Here is a 14,604-nt window from a genome sequence, read left to right as displayed (position 1 = left end):
AAACACGCACGTTTATTGTCATGTGCATTATATTTATTTACTTGCCACTAACTTGTTTCAAGATTATAAAATAAATATTTTACCAACTGATTATAAGTTATTGAAGGTTTTTTCGAAATCAATTATTTTTTACGTTGCGAAGCGAAACACAATTGCTTTCTTAGAAGGTTTGGGGATAATATAAGTTTAAAGACGTTCATTACACTTAAGCGTTTATTTCAAAAAGGATCACAAACTAATTATTTAGTTTAAAACTTGTAAAGCAGCGTAGGATACAAACAAATTTATTTACAATTTGATACCTTCTTTTTCAATTTCTTCCTTGTATTTCTGTCTGTAAGCTCCGTCTTTATCATATTTGGCTTCCAATTCGTTCCACCAGTCTCGCTTGTTGTCAATTAAATAACGGATGATCTTTTTGCTACCCTCTTTTTGCTTCTCACTACATTTTGAACAGCCACTGTGCAAGGCATCTGGCAATGCCTCTGTGAAATTTGAACACAATTAGAAACCACCCAACAATCGTTTTCAGAAAATCGAAAAAAGTCAATACTTACTCTTGAGTTCTTCACCATCCGGAGAGCAGGTACCCCTTTCCATCAAGCAGTTGAAGTAATTTTTGAGTAATCTATCACTTTTCAAAATTTCCTCCAAGTCGATGTTGTCGTATTTGGTGGTGTATTTCTCATCAGGTCTGGCTAAAGCCAGGCCGAGAACAGCGGCAAAAGCAACAAGTACGAACGATTTCATGATTTCACTGTTTTGTCGAATGTTTTGGAAGCTCTGAATGGCACGGTTCCTGAGCGCAAATTTATATGTAAGATATTATAGCAAAAAAGACGCACTCTGACGTCACGGATCTCCGAGAATCCCAGAGACGCGACTTGGAAATACACCGGCAGCTGCTTTAATTAATGAAACGTGTAAATTTGCATAATTTGTTGAGCAAATTTTACGGAGGGCAAGGTGACCAAACAAACAAAACTTTGTTACTTTTATTGCTGTATTTATTGTGTCACTCAAACGAAATGACATCAGAAATTAACACTGGGCCAAAATTAGATTTTAATCCTTTTTGCCTTTGATCTCGGCTTCGTATTTCTTTCTGTATTCGCCTTCCTTGTCGTATTTTTCTTCCAGTTCGTTCCACCAGTCGCGTTTATGGTCAATCAAATGTCGCATAATTTTCTTACTGCCGTTCTTCTGGGTTTCGCTACATTTTGAACATTCGGTGTGCAAGGCGTCGGGCAAATTTCCTAAGAAAAAAATCAAGCATTTTGTAACTATTAAGAAGTTGCTTACTTTTTAGTTCTGCGCCATCAGGGGTACATTTGCCTTTCTCCAAAAGACAGTTAACGTAGTTTTTCAAAAGCCGATCACTTTTGATAATTTCATCCAAATCGACGTTGTCATATTTCGTGGTGTACTTATTAGCAAGAGAGCTTGCAATCGCTATTACAAAAAACAGCAAAGGCACTATTGTTTTCATAATGATTCACTTCACAATTACTTTGCGTACTTAGCTTCCACAGGTTTAATTGATCAATTTATATTAAAATCAGAATCATAATTAATATCTAACACCTTAGGAGGGGATGATCTTAAGGCATGTAACAAGAACTGATTCATATACCTTGAAAGTCACAATAGCTTTATTGAAATTACACCTTGTAATTAAAATACTTTTTCTCTAACCTCGTTAATAATCATAACAGAATATGTTATTCAGACTTGTTGGTTTTTATAATTGTTCTTAGAAAAATAAATGCGACATAATAATTTGTTCACTGCATTGCAAGAAATTCTTTGTTTTTTGTCTCGAATGCTCACCTAAATATGGAAATTTTTTACCTTAAAAGTCCCTGATGAGACAAAATTGCGCAGTTTATATTCATCTTTTGTAATGTTTACTAACAGGTAGTTTCTCGAATGACCTAATAAGAAATAGTCAGTGTTATTAATATGAATATTGAATTTTATTGAGGATTATTTTTAATTCTTATGATTAAGAGTAGATAATATAATATTTAAAAAAAGTAATTTCTGTAAATTTGCAAATAATTAAGTAAATGTTGTATAATTGGGAATTACTCGTGTGGTTTAACAATAAGTGACACTTTTTGTAGACTTTAGTCATGTTATTTTGCGTCATTCAGTCTTAGTAATAACAATAATCACTTTTGTTGTTTTCGCTAAAGAAATTATTATTTTTTACTTACCTAAGAGCTCTAAATAAGACACCGAACATTTTCCATTTATATTTATTTTGTTTTGCTTAATTTCCTTTATGTAATTATTTTGAGACATTCAGAATTAGAATGGCTTTATCCAAAAAAATTATACAGTTAGTTATAATCTCAGATCAATTGCTTATATTGTTCAAATTTTCAGTAGAACAATTGCCCTACGTTTTAAACAAAAACATAACGCATTTATTATTTATTATTTATTTACTTATTACACATAATTCGGGAATAGGCGCATTTCGCGAATCTCAGAAAGGAATTATGCTGACTTATTTTTTTCTTTTCTTTACATGAATAATAAATTTTCTTATATGGGCACACATAATTTTTTAAAATAAAAGATGCCGGTTGTACATGGAAAAATTTTAAATCAAAACAGTAGAATGTAGTTTTGCCTTGAATAATTTTCTGGAACGAATCAAACTCACCGATTCGGAAAAATTCGAAGTGAGCCTAGAAAGGTAAATTTTATTATTTTATTTTATTTAATTTCATGTGCATATTAAAATTTGAACCTCGTTCAGAGAAGGTTAAATATGTAAAAAAATAGATATGTGTATACACATGAGCAGTAAAGTAAATGCAAATTTACTATAAGTCGAACGATTTTTTGCTATTGCGTAGGTACATACTTAATTACACTGAATTTACCTGATTAAAAAAAATGTAATTATTCCCAATTCCATTATTATCAGGAATTAATCAATGATCGCCTATGTTTATTTTAGTTTTATGAAGATTCAGAAAATAGTAAAAAAATACTTTGCGCTAGATATTATCTTCTTTTCCCACACCTCTACATTTGAATATTATTTCGTATTGAAAAAAAAAACTTTAGTTAATTAAATTAGTTAATAATAAATAAAGATTAAAAGAAAATTAAGTGTCAGGAATAATTTTATGGGTGATACGTCTTAGACACGGAAATTTCCATTTGAAAAATATTGTATGCATATCAAACCACACCTTGATTTAATTCAATCTCGGCGAAACATTTAATGTCGGTTAACAAACAAAATTAAATGAACACAAACAAGGCAATCAAGTCCCTGATGGATTTGTACAGGGCTTTCCAGCATGTATAATAGGAAACACACAAAACTGCTTCTAGATTATGAAGAAACAAATAAAGCAGAAAATGACTGTCCAGTGGTGATTATTAAAAAAAGATGTTAGGCTTCCTCTGATAAAAAATCTTATACAAGAATTAAAAACAAATTATTATGTTAATGTTACAACCTTCAACAATAATAGCAAAAGTTTTCCATAGTACTGTTTATTTGTAAACAGATGTACAAAAATTTATCACATTAAACGTCTTTTTTTGAAACAATATATCTACTAATATAATAAGTACTTTACAAAACTATTCCTTCGGCTTTAAGTTCATCGGCGTATTTGCTTTTATAAATTCCTGTGGGGTCATATTTGGCTTCCAACTCGTTCCACCAATCACGTTTATTTTTGATTAAGTACCGGATGATGGTCCTGCTTCCGTTCCTCTGTTTTTCACTGCATTTCTCACAGGAAGTTTGCAGAGCATCAGCGAGATTACCTGCAAAAAGTTAAAGTTTAGTTTAAAAAACACAGTGGTTTAGTCTCGTGTAGTAAAAAAACAGAAATCGATTTCCTTTTTTAGTACCCGATACCAGTCTTTGAATCTTTTCGAATATTTAATCTAGAAACTGGTTCAGAGACTCATTCGGTAATACCCAAACGAATCTCGTTAATCAAAGTAGTAAATATATGCAAGGTTAACGAACCAAATCACACAAAAAAAAAAAACAATTCAACTCACTTTTTAATTCTTGGCCGTCCGGACTACACTTGCCCCGATCCAGAAGGCAGTTCACATAATTCTTCAATAATCTATCACTTTTTAAAATTTGGTTCAAATCAATGTTGTCGTATTTCGTGGTGTATTTGTCTGCAGCAAAAACCACAGACAAAATTGCGACGAAAAGAACGAACACAAATGTCTTCATCTTGAAGGGTGCAAAATTACAATAATGTCGATTCGTAAATATTCTCTTTATATAGCTAGACAGCAATTATTTGGTAATTAGGGGGGAAATGTCCTTAGCTTCATTTGCATAGCAGAAAGGTTGAGGTTTCTAATAGCAGGGACTATATTGATGTCATGTAAATAGATAAATTATCCAATAAAAACGAGTTTTAATCAAACAGTTGTGTTTTTGCAAGTTTTTCAATAACTAACATACATAATTACAAAAGAAAATATTTACAGTGTAATATTTACATTTGGCACTTCTTATTGTTTATTTCTTTATTTGTTATTATTTTAAAAGAATTGATATCAATATAATAACAAAGAAGTTTATTTGTATAGAGTAAAAATAAAATATTATGAAAATACTCGTATATTTAAAAATGTGGTAATAAAGTTAAATATCTTTTTATTTATCAGTTTTAAACATTTGAAAATATAATGTTTTTAGATAGAAAATTTAATAATGTAGTAGATGCAAAAACAAAAAATACAGTGTTCCATTCATATTTTTCAAGTTATTGAACTTTTAGCAAACTTTTTTATTTTTTATCAAATGCAATACACTAGTTTTTGCGAAATAATTGTAGAGTATAATTTTGTCAAAGAAAAACAACTTATTTATTTTAAAAAGTAAACAAAATCGACCAATAAATAGATATTTAAAACTACGTCCAAAAATGACAAGAAACATAATGATATGGTGTTTTATTAAAAAAAAGACAGATTTGTACTGTGATTTTTTTGGGACACATTGATTAGTATCTACTACTTTTCTACTAATTTTAGCATTTAAAAAAGTTAATAATGGACTTTACCAACTCGTTGGGACATCCTGTAGATATATAATTTAGTAATAACTAAATACATATTTTCTTAACACAGTTGTGCAAGCAAGATGTTGAAAAATAACAATTTCTCTCTAAAAACTGTCGTCTCAAACTAATATTTAGTTAATATTTTTTGTCATTCAGCGAAACTACAAAGAGATATTTATGATTTAACCCAGATTGCAAAATATGGAATCTTTGGAAAATGCCTAATTACCTTATTTCACATTGAAAATACGTTTAAGAAACAACAAAATTTCCAAATGCTTCAAATTTGCAGAAACCATAATCAAGAATTCATCAGGAAAGGCTATTAGCCAAATCACAATTTTACTGCTAATGATTTAAACTCTTAAGTAACGATTTTTTTGTTTTAAAAGAAATTCATTCAAATAATCTGCTTTCTGAATCTAATAAATTGGGGAAGTACGACATAATAATAGTAAACCAGGAAAAAGGAAGAGGAATATCAAATATTAATAGTAAATAAGAGGTCAGGTAGTTTGGAGTTTTGGAGAGTCCCAGTGAGACAATTTTCACAATCAAATTAATAGTCATAAGAATTTTCTTAATTCATTTCGTAAATACCAATGAAGCCTTACCTTACTACCGGACTCTGGCCAATACGTCATTGGAGCGGAAGGCAATAATGTTAATAATCATTAATTATTTCATTAATAATTCATTAGAACGTTTTCAGTTTTAATTCTTATTTAAATAAATTTGTTAAAATAACGTAAGCTCCTCAACACATTTTTTCCCACTGTTTTACTGGTTGCCACTATTAAAATATTTTTAGTTATAACAAGAGTTGCATACTATTCAAATAATAATATTCAAATTTATTAAAAGCACATACATTTTTTAGTATTATTAGTAAAAACATTTTAACAACTGCTATTATTTTTTGTTGCAATTAAGCTTTTAACCCTTCTTTTTCCAAGTAATGTTGATATCTTTTCTTATAAATTCCTTGTGGATCAAATTTTTTCTGTAACTGTTCATACCACTCTGGTTTTTCTTTTATTAAGTAATGAATGACTTTTCGTACACCTTCTTTATGTTTATCATTACATTTGGCACATTCATTTTCCAACGCATCGGGAATGTCTTCTAAAAAAGCAATAAAAGTTGTATAATTACAATACAAAATAAATTTCTAGGTGTAAAACCCATTAAAAAAATTATTAGAATATATGTATGTATGTAAAAAAATTTCAAGAATCAAATTGTGCTAAACAGGTACATTACGAGTATGTACTTAAAAAACAAAAGAAAACATCTTAAAATTTTTCCTTTTTTAACACAATACCTTAAAATTTTACACCTAAATTTTATTTTGTCCTGAACAGGCAGTTCCTGTTACAATTGTAATTACTTAATTAAACACTTATAAACTCACTTTTTAGTTCTTCTCCCGAAGGAGTACATTTCCCTGTTCCCAAAAGGCATTCGACGTAACTTTTCATAAGTCTTTCACTTTTTAGTGCTGCATCTACTTCATTGTTATACTGATTTGTGTATTCTTCGGACAGCACATTTGCACAAGCACACACAACTAGTACTATAGTTAGAATCATCTTGTGAAATCACCGATCACAATAAATTATTTGTAGATTTAATATGGTATTTATACTTGTGGATTTCAATTGGAAAAATTTTTACTGGTACTTTATTAAAACTGTCGTGACAAGAAAACACATTAAATTTTTTCTTCTTCACGTTAAATTAATTCTAACAATCGCAATAATTAATATTGATGTGACCATTATCATGATGTTATAACAGTAGGTAGTTTTGTATAATCATAAATAAAACATTAATTGTATCTTCTTTTTATTTACAAATTAATTTTTGTTCTCAAGCTTGCAAACCTTCTTTTTCAAGAAGATTGTTATATTTCTGTTTATATTCGCCTTTGGGGTCAAATTTAGCTTCAAGTTCTTGCCACCAGTTTGGTTTATTTTTGATTAAGTGATGAAGCACCTTTCTTACTCCTTCTTTGTGTTTTTCGTTACATTTGGCACATTCATTTTTTAAAGCTTCTGGAATATCTCCTACAAAAATAAAATAAATGAAAAATAAATAATAAAAGACTCTAACATACTTTTAAGTTCTTCTCCTTCGGGTGTACATTTTCCTTTTCCTAAAACACAGTCGATGTAATTTCTTGTCAAACGATCGTTTTTGAGTATTTCATCCAAATCAATGTTTTGTGGTACCAAATATTCTTCAGCGAACACAAAACTTTGAATGCAAATAAAAGTCAACAAAGCAGTTGTTGCAAACATGTTGATTGAAGACTTAACGCTGTGACTCTGTTAGTCCCAAAACTTCATTCTTATTTATATAAAAAAAATTTAGAGAGGACATTGTTTCATGGCATTGAAATATGCAAACTGAAGAGAATAAGGTCAATTGTAAATTAATTTTAAAATTTGGAAACAGAATTTAAAAAAAACTTATTATGAAGGGGATGTAATTTTAGACATTCACTTTAAATTTCACAATAAAGTGCATTCATTATCATTATTAGCAATTCATAGAAATACTTGTTTTGCAAAGTATTGTGTGAATTTGTTGGAATTAAAATTTATAAGATTCACATATGATTATTGCTTACATCATTTATTAATTTATCTTGTTATAATATAATATTTTATTTTTTTTAATAATGATACTAATTACTATTTATTATTGAATTGAATTATTAATCTCCTTCAAATATTTTTGGTGTGTTTACTCTGGTACAATTGACACTTGCTTTTCAAATACTACTCAGAACATGATCAAATTATGTCTTTTTGTTTTTGCGAGTTCTCAAATTGTTCTTTCGGCACAAGAGTATATAATTTTTCAAAATATAGACATCCATAAAATAATAAAAAATTATCATTTTACAAAGAACTATTTAGACTGCATTTTAGAGAAAAGAAAATGTACACTAGAATAAGGGACACTATTCTGTAGTAGTAAATAATAATTTTTATTTTTGAGTACATTCCAGAAGCACTGCAGAATAGCTGTGCCAAATGTGATAAAAAACAAAAAAAAAATTGAGGAAAGTCATTCCCTATTTAATAGAAAATAAACCAAACTAGTGAAAAAACAAGTTTAGTTTAATAGAAAGAAAAATTGACAATAAGTCCAATCAACGCGTAAGTTGTAGAATGCATGGTCAGGAACCAAATTATTATTGACTTCAGGAATGTATTTGAGTTAGTTAATAAAAGGTGAAAATTTTGTATATTTTTTTTTGTAGAAGATATCACCGAATTTCATTATCTCAAATGTCACTGACTATTAGCAGTTGAAGCTTTTGACGCTAAAACGTAGGTTGTATCTCTGTATCTCAGAAATTATAAACATTTTGATAAGACAAGTTGAGCTACTTCTTTAGACCTGTACTATCACTTCTTAAAATTTTAGCACAAACCTAAATATCACGTGGTATATTTATCCAAAAAGTCTAAAACTATTTTGTGTGAATAAATAATTATTTTGTTATGTTTTATTAATAACAAATATTCCTCAAAAGAAGACAGTAAGAAACACTCTTAAATTATATAAAAAAAAAACAAAATAGTTGAGACAAGCTTTATTCGGTAACTTAGTTTTTATATTTAATATTTGAAACAATAAACCAACACTTTACAACGAATTCTAATATTTCCTATTATTAAGATATTTTTAACGAATAAATCCTTCTCTTTCCAAGAAGTCATAATGGTGTAACTGTTGTAAATGCTGTAATTTAAATTCTTCATGTGGATTAAATTTACTTTCCAATTCGTGCCACCAGTTTGGCCTATGGATCATAAGGTGATAGAAAAGTTTGTGCACATCCTCTTTTTGTTTTACTTCACACTTAATACATCCATTTTTCATTGTTTCAGTTATACCTTCTACAATAAATACATTAAAAGTTTTTTTGATTATAATAAAAATTATGTGAAAACTTACTTTTCAGTTTTTCTCCTTCCTTCGTACATTTTCCTTTGTCCAAAACACAATCTAAATAGTTTCTTGTCATTTGATCATTTTTTAGAATTGTGTCAATTTCACGTAAAATAAGATATTCCACTGAAGATACATAAGAAAAAAGAACACCAAAAATAAGAAAATAAATTTTGAGTTTCATATCGGTTAAGATCACTAACGTCTTCTATTTCTTCTAAAACTCTGTTCTCTATTTATAAAAATAAATTTTTGGTGGGAAGATGATTTACATTTCTTAAAAACACCACAAGGCAAAATATATCGCTATGTTATGCATATTTATAAAATCCAATTTACTGTGTTTAACCAATATATCGACTAGTTAATGATTTTAAAATTGGTTTCAAAAAAGCCTAAAATTGTAAAATTATGTTAAAATCAAATTAAGCAGATTTGCTGTCCCAATTAACTCTTAAACACAAATAAACTATGATTTAGTTTAGTAAAATATATTTTTATTTATTCAACAAATACATTTTGTTAATTGTGTTTTTCAATTAGTTAGCCCTTCCTTCTTCAACAGATCATCATATTTCTTCTTATACTCTCCTTGGGGATCAAATTTGCTTTCCAATTCTTGCCACCAGTTGGGTTTATTTTCAATTAAATGATGAATAACTTTTCTCGCACCTTCTTTATGTTTTTCGTTACATTTTGCACATCCATTTTGTAATGCTTCCGGAATATCTTCTACAATAACAATTAAAAAAATTTAATAAAATTTGTAAAATTAAAAGAAAATCTTACTTTTTAATTCTTCTCCTTCTGGTGTACACTTTCCTTTCCCCAAAACACAGTCCAAATAGTTTCTTGTTAAACGGTCATTCTTTAGTATTTCGTCAACGTCGATGTTTTGAGGAACTAAATATTCTTGGGAGGAAACATAAGTGTTGATGAAAGCTAGAGCAAACAAAACTGCAATTGCAATCATGGTGATGGGTTGTAAGCAGTTTTTTTTCTGTTCATTTCAGAGATTACAACCCTATTTATATGATTTTTTTTAGGTAGGAAAGAAGTCTATTGTTTTAATTAAAAAATACAACAAAGGATGGATCCATGGTCACGAATAAATTATTCGCGGTGTCAAAATTTAATTACAATAATAAGTAATTATGATATTTTGTTTCATTCATTTTAAGTAATTCATTAATTCATAAGTTTACAGAACGCGTTTAAATTCTTATATAAGTAGTCAAGGTTGAATCTTACAAAGAATCATATTCTTTAGCTTAATCTTTCTAGTTAATTTTGTGCTATTTAGACAAAAATATTTTTACTGTAACTGTTTTAAGAAGCAGAGTTTTTAAATCAAATTTGTTTTATGTAACCCGGAAATCATCTACTTCGCAGAGAAATCAAGGACATATTTTATGAAAAAGTGCAGGTAACCGGATTACGCAAACCGCTTTGATCTAAGACCGATAATTTTGGAGTTGTATTTTTTTTTAATTGAAAAACTGTAAACGTATTATCTTTAGTCGAAACCAATAAAAGATTTTAAAAACTCGGTAACAGTAAACTTCAAAATCAAACCCACTGGTTCCACTTCTCGTGATTGTAGAATCTTGGAAAAGCGCAAAATACGTGAGAATTTTTTGAATCTATGAAATTTCTCAAAAAAACATTTCAAATATCTACTTATAGTTTTTTAGATGTAAAATTACACCCGAACACGATGTGGCCAAGTGCTCTACGGTACGTGGTTTTTTAGATATTAACCTGTTTTAAGCATTTTTGAGGGCTAACAATAGGAAAATTTGGAATAAGATGATAAATAGAGTAAAATGACAAACACGCAATTCATAAATAATTAAATATGGAAAGTTAACTGCATTATTTGTCATTATATGTTCGGTAAGACAAAAAAAATCGTTTTTTTCCTTTTTTAAATAAGTTTCATTAGGATTTTACATGAAAAATACAATAGATCCGACCACTTTTTCTTCTTTCTTTCTTGAATGGGAAGTGCCAATAAAAATCCTTGAAAACAACTAAGAAAAACTAGTTCAGAACTAAAAAAATTATAACTGATTTCAAATTTATATTCAGCTTTACATAAAACATATCTCATCTGAAGAAAGATTTTGATGTTGAACAATGCATAATTAGAAAAAAACTATTTACTATACAAACGTGGTTTGTTCTTTAGTTGTTGCCCTTAGGTACAAATATTTTGTAATTTTGCCTATATTTAAAATAACCTTAGTCGTAATTTCCACTTTCAATGTTTCAATAATGTTTACAATGTAACCATTTAATAAATCATCAACAATTAACTAATTACTTATAATATTTATTAATTGTCATATGCGAGTCAATAAATAAATTCCAAATGTTTTAGTTTATGTTTTATTGAGCCTGTACACAAATTCACAAATATGTAATTACAGTATGGACAAAAATAATACTTCAGAATAGTCTAATTCAGTCCTTCTTCTTCCAAGAAGTGATTATATCTGCTTTTATAATCTCCTTTTGGGTCATACTTTTCTTGCAGTTCTTGCCACCAACTTGGTTTATTTTTTATCAAATGACGAATCACTTTTCTTATACCATCCTTATGTTTTTCATTACACTTAGCACACTCGTTCTTTAAAGCATCCGGAATGTCTTCTACAAGCAAAATACGTTAATAATAAATAAAGTATTAGAAAAATTATTCACTCACTTTTAAGTTCTTCTCCTTCTGGCGTACATTTACCCTTTTCCAAAATACAGTCCAGGTAATTCTTCGTCAATCGATCATTTTTTAATATTTCATCAATATCTATGTTTTGAGGAACGGAATATTCTTCAGCATTCACGTACGCTTGAATACACGCGAAAACAACAAACAATATTTTAAACATGTTGGAAGATTTCTTAACTCTTTGCCTGTTTGGTGCTGGTTTATGTCTTTTATAACAAAGTGAAATATATAGTGGGGAAAAATATGATTGTGTTTTGAAATAACGGAAAGACTCATGGTCGGCCAAAATCATTTAAAAATGTAATTAATTAATTAACTTGATGTATCAACAGTGTCATCTGCAACCAAAATTGCATTTTATTAAATTTTTACATTAATATGCACCACACTTTGGGAACGAACTTCAATACAATGGGCTCTACTACCACTAACGAGTGAGACAATTAAAAAATCGTTTTCATGGTTGAATCTTTCGCTATTATTCTTACTGCATTCATTGCGTGCCACACAAAACCTCGTGTGATTTTTTGAATTTTTCGAAAACAAGTAAAAAAAGTAAAAGTAAATCAAATAAATTAACTTAAAGTAAAAAGTAGGTAAATTTCAAAAGAAATTGAGAAATATTGGAATTTAGTATAAACTTCTTTTGGGTCTTTTTTGTGCTATTTATATCTAGTATTCTTAAAACAGCTGTACTTCATGTATGTACGTATGAAAATCGAGTGCTTTTAATTGTCGTCTTACAACGACGTCAGACTGCTTCCTATTGCGTAAGACACTTTTTTTAGCTTTCATTGGGCCTAAGTTTTTATTGCTGTTTTGTAATTGGTTGAAATTTTGGAGAACCACTCTAAAATTTTAATAAGCCGACGTGGTAACATAACGAGAGCACAACATGATGACTGTGATAACACTATTCATCACTGAATACTGATACGAGTGTTTTTAAATACGTTTATATACTGATAATTCACCATTCGTATTGAGAAGTTACGATTTATTTCAGTATGTATAAAACGTTGCTTTTCTGTTTAATAAGTGTAAAATATGGGCTAAGCGCCAACATTTTATACGTTTCACCTATATCTTCACATAGTCATCATATATGGAATCGAGCTTTAGCATTCGGACTAGTCAACAAGGGCCACCATGTAACATTATTTGGACCTGACAAAGATAAAGTACAACCAAAGAATTATTCTCATATTTATATTGAAGGTATGTAATAATTAAATAATTACAGAATTATCTATATTTATTTAATTTGAGGTCTTTACAAGGAGCTGGACGATAGTTTCGATGTGAATGAAATGGCAGCGTATAGTCCAACAAGAATGTTGATTCAGTTCGAAGACTGGTGCACTTATTCCTGCGACATAGTCTTAAAATCAAAAGGATTAAAAATATTGCTAAGCTATCCTCCCGATTCTTTCGATCTTATTATATTTGATGTAACAATGGGCTCTTGTTTATATCCTTTAATCCACAAGTTTAACTACCCTCCAAGTATTGCTGCCACAGCGTTTCCGTTACCTACATACGTTGCACATACTTTTGGTAACCAATTACAGCCATCATATATTCCCTGGTATGGGCTTCCTTACACAACCGATATGAGTTTCACGGAAAGAGTTTGGAACTTTTTGTTCACTTACGCCGACGTGATTAAAAGACATGTAAGTTTATACAAAAAAGAACATAATTTAGCCAAAGCGGTTTTTGGAGAAAATATCCCACCAATGGATGAATTAGAACGCCATATTTCTTTAGTTTTGACTAATACTGACCCAATTTTGAATTACCCTCAACCAATTGCACCAAATTTTATACCGGTTGGTGGACTTCACACACGAAGATCTGAAAATCTACCTCAAGTTGGTATTTTCGAAAAGTTGACTTTCTACAAACTATCAAAACTGTGTGTCTTAGGATATACAAACGATATTGGATAATGCCAAACATGGAGTTGTAGTTTTTTCGTTGGGTACCAATGTACGTTCTGATAAATTAGATAAACGGACACAGAAGGCATTGTTGGAAGCTTTTAGTAAAATCCAGCAAACTGTTATCTGGAAATTCGAAAGTGAAATTGACAATTTACCAAAAAATGTAATTGTGAGAAAGTGGTTGCCTCAGAATGACGTTATAGGTAGTTTAACTATAGTGTAAAAATAAAAGAGTTTAATTTTAATAATTTTAGGACACCCCAACGTAAAATTATTTATTGGACATGGTGGTGCTCTAAGCACACAAGAAGCAATTTACCACGGTGTCCCTATGATTTGTATTCCTTTCGTCGTGGATCAACGTATCAATTCAAAATTAATTGTTAAAAAAAAGTTAGGTGTTGATCTTGATTTCAAGCAAATAACTGCCGGTTATGTGCTTCAAAAAATTAGAGAAGTTTTAGATAATCCAATGTAAACAAATTTATTTCACTATTTAGGTACACCACGAAATACTTTTTAGGTATTCAGAAAATATGAAAAAGTCTTCGAATACATTTAAAGACAGGCTAGAGACTCCACTAGAAAGGGGCATCTTTTGGGTCGAATATGTACTCCGACATGGAGGTGCAGAATTTTTGTCAACTCCTGCTAGAGATTTTTCATATTTTAAAGCATCTAGTTTGGATGTTATCACATTTCTCTTTGTCATAACTTTTGTCACAACAATTATTTTCTATAGAATTGTGACTTTTATTGTGAAAACTTGTGCGAAAAAGAAAAAAGCCAAAGTAGAGTAAGTTTAAATAAATAAGATAAAATTCAAACCTGTAATAATGAGCAATAAAAACTTACAATATTTTCTACTTAATTTTTGTTATATAAC

General features: G+C 29.3%; 7 protein-coding genes across 8 annotated transcripts; 1 reads left to right on the top strand and 6 right to left on the bottom strand.

Moving 5' to 3' along the window:
• Nucleotides 1-199: 199 nt before the first annotated feature.
• LOC123012126 (ejaculatory bulb-specific protein 3-like) lies at nucleotides 200-805 on the bottom strand. Its single transcript, XM_044409935.1, has 2 exons — nucleotides 558-805; nucleotides 200-485 (listed from the first exon to the last, which is right to left on the bottom strand). Exons 1-2 carry the CDS (start codon nucleotides 748-750, stop codon nucleotides 289-291), a joined length of 390 nt encoding a protein of 129 aa, XP_044265870.1. The 5' UTR covers nucleotides 751-805; the 3' UTR covers nucleotides 200-288.
• A 184-nt stretch (nucleotides 806-989) lies between these two features.
• On the bottom strand, nucleotides 990-4,246 carry LOC123011799. Its single transcript, XM_044409434.1, has 4 exons — nucleotides 4,045-4,246; nucleotides 3,609-3,801; nucleotides 1,303-1,496; nucleotides 990-1,256 (listed from the first exon to the last, which is right to left on the bottom strand). The coding sequence occupies exons 1-4, from the start codon at nucleotides 4,229-4,231 to the stop codon at nucleotides 1,066-1,068; spliced, it is 765 nt and encodes a 254-aa protein (XP_044265369.1). The 5' UTR covers nucleotides 4,232-4,246; the 3' UTR covers nucleotides 990-1,065.
• Nucleotides 4,247-5,900: 1,654 nt separating this feature from the next.
• Nucleotides 5,901-6,703, bottom strand: LOC123012128 (ejaculatory bulb-specific protein 3-like). Its single transcript, XM_044409937.1, has 2 exons — nucleotides 6,487-6,703; nucleotides 5,901-6,197 (listed from the first exon to the last, which is right to left on the bottom strand). Exons 1-2 carry the CDS (start codon nucleotides 6,662-6,664, stop codon nucleotides 6,001-6,003), a joined length of 375 nt encoding a protein of 124 aa, XP_044265872.1. The 5' UTR covers nucleotides 6,665-6,703; the 3' UTR covers nucleotides 5,901-6,000.
• A 5-nt stretch (nucleotides 6,704-6,708) lies between these two features.
• Nucleotides 6,709-7,391, bottom strand: LOC123012127 (ejaculatory bulb-specific protein 3-like). Its single transcript, XM_044409936.1, has 2 exons — nucleotides 7,192-7,391; nucleotides 6,709-7,141 (listed from the first exon to the last, which is right to left on the bottom strand). The coding sequence occupies exons 1-2, from the start codon at nucleotides 7,373-7,375 to the stop codon at nucleotides 6,945-6,947; spliced, it is 381 nt and encodes a 126-aa protein (XP_044265871.1). The 5' UTR covers nucleotides 7,376-7,391; the 3' UTR covers nucleotides 6,709-6,944.
• Nucleotides 7,392-9,516: 2,125 nt separating this feature from the next.
• On the bottom strand, nucleotides 9,517-10,026 carry LOC123010516 (ejaculatory bulb-specific protein 3-like). The gene is made up of 2 exons (XM_044407458.1): nucleotides 9,831-10,026; nucleotides 9,517-9,773 (listed from the first exon to the last, which is right to left on the bottom strand). The coding sequence occupies exons 1-2, from the start codon at nucleotides 10,012-10,014 to the stop codon at nucleotides 9,577-9,579; spliced, it is 381 nt and encodes a 126-aa protein (XP_044263393.1). The 5' UTR covers nucleotides 10,015-10,026; the 3' UTR covers nucleotides 9,517-9,576.
• A 1,397-nt stretch (nucleotides 10,027-11,423) lies between these two features.
• Nucleotides 11,424-12,212, bottom strand: LOC123010515 (ejaculatory bulb-specific protein 3-like). The gene is made up of 2 exons (XM_044407457.1): nucleotides 11,752-12,212; nucleotides 11,424-11,696 (listed from the first exon to the last, which is right to left on the bottom strand). The coding sequence occupies exons 1-2, from the start codon at nucleotides 12,062-12,064 to the stop codon at nucleotides 11,503-11,505; spliced, it is 507 nt and encodes a 168-aa protein (XP_044263392.1). The 5' UTR covers nucleotides 12,065-12,212; the 3' UTR covers nucleotides 11,424-11,502.
• Nucleotides 12,213-12,431: 219 nt separating this feature from the next.
• LOC123010509 (UDP-glycosyltransferase UGT5-like) lies at nucleotides 12,432-14,584 on the top strand. 2 transcript variants are annotated; one of them, XM_044407451.1, is made up of 5 exons: nucleotides 12,432-12,990; nucleotides 13,042-13,646; nucleotides 13,702-13,921; nucleotides 13,973-14,192; nucleotides 14,242-14,584. In XM_044407451.1, exons 1-5 carry the CDS (start codon nucleotides 12,780-12,782, stop codon nucleotides 14,516-14,518), a joined length of 1,533 nt encoding a protein of 510 aa, XP_044263386.1. In that variant the 5' UTR covers nucleotides 12,432-12,779; the 3' UTR covers nucleotides 14,519-14,584. The 2 variants fall into 2 exon arrangements, with proteins under 2 accessions (XP_044263386.1, XP_044263387.1); XM_044407452.1 differs by having other exon boundaries at nucleotides 12,878-12,990; nucleotides 13,053-13,646.
• The last annotated feature ends 20 nt before the right edge of the window (nucleotides 14,585-14,604 follow it).

The sequence above is a fragment of the Tribolium madens genome, unplaced genomic scaffold, assembly GCF_015345945.1.
Source record: "Tribolium madens isolate multiple individuals breed KSU strain unplaced genomic scaffold, Tmad_KSU_1.1 Scaffold_91;HRSCAF=231;Tcas5.2_LG7, whole genome shotgun sequence".
Lineage (NCBI taxonomy): Eukaryota > Metazoa > Arthropoda > Insecta > Coleoptera > Tenebrionidae > Tribolium > Tribolium madens.
This window is presented reverse-complemented; position numbering and strand designations above follow the sequence as displayed.

Coding starts and splice junctions, on each gene's coding strand:
- LOC123012126 (XM_044409935.1), bottom strand. CDS start 750: ATGAAATCGTTCGTACTTGTTGCTTTTGCCGCTGTTCTCGGCCTGGCT. Junction 486..557: donor GGATGGTGAAGAACTCAAGA/GTAAGTATTGAC, acceptor CAAATTTCACAG/AGGCATTGCCAGATGCCTTG.
- LOC123011799 (XM_044409434.1), bottom strand. CDS start 4,231: ATGAAGACATTTGTGTTCGTTCTTTTCGTCGCAATTTTGTCTGTGGTT. Junction 3,802..4,044: donor GGACGGCCAAGAATTAAAAA/GTGAGTTGAATT, acceptor AACTTTTTGCAG/GTAATCTCGCTGATGCTCTG. Junction 1,497..3,608: donor AAAGCCGAAGGAATAGTTTT/GTAAAGTACTTA, acceptor AATTGTGAAGTG/AATCATTATGAAAACAATAG.
- LOC123012128 (XM_044409937.1), bottom strand. CDS start 6,664: ATGATTCTAACTATAGTACTAGTTGTGTGTGCTTGTGCAAATGTGCTG. Junction 6,198..6,486: donor TTCGGGAGAAGAACTAAAAA/GTGAGTTTATAA, acceptor TTGCTTTTTTAG/AAGACATTCCCGATGCGTTG.
- LOC123012127 (XM_044409936.1), bottom strand. CDS start 7,375: ATGTTTGCAACAACTGCTTTGTTGACTTTTATTTGCATTCAAAGTTTT. Junction 7,142..7,191: donor CGAAGGAGAAGAACTTAAAA/GTATGTTAGAGT, acceptor TTATTTTTGTAG/GAGATATTCCAGAAGCTTTA.
- LOC123010516 (XM_044407458.1), bottom strand. CDS start 10,014: ATGATTGCAATTGCAGTTTTGTTTGCTCTAGCTTTCATCAACACTTAT. Junction 9,774..9,830: donor AGAAGGAGAAGAATTAAAAA/GTAAGATTTTCT, acceptor TTGTTATTGTAG/AAGATATTCCGGAAGCATTA.
- LOC123010515 (XM_044407457.1), bottom strand. CDS start 12,064: ATGATTTTGGCCGACCATGAGTCTTTCCGTTATTTCAAAACACAATCA. Junction 11,697..11,751: donor AGAAGGAGAAGAACTTAAAA/GTGAGTGAATAA, acceptor TTTTGCTTGTAG/AAGACATTCCGGATGCTTTA.
- LOC123010509 (XM_044407451.1), top strand. CDS start 12,780: ATGTATAAAACGTTGCTTTTCTGTTTAATAAGTGTAAAATATGGGCTA. Junction 12,991..13,041: donor TTCTCATATTTATATTGAAG/GTATGTAATAAT, acceptor ATTTAATTTGAG/GTCTTTACAAGGAGCTGGAC. Junction 13,922..13,972: donor GCCTCAGAATGACGTTATAG/GTAGTTTAACTA, acceptor TAATAATTTTAG/GACACCCCAACGTAAAATTA.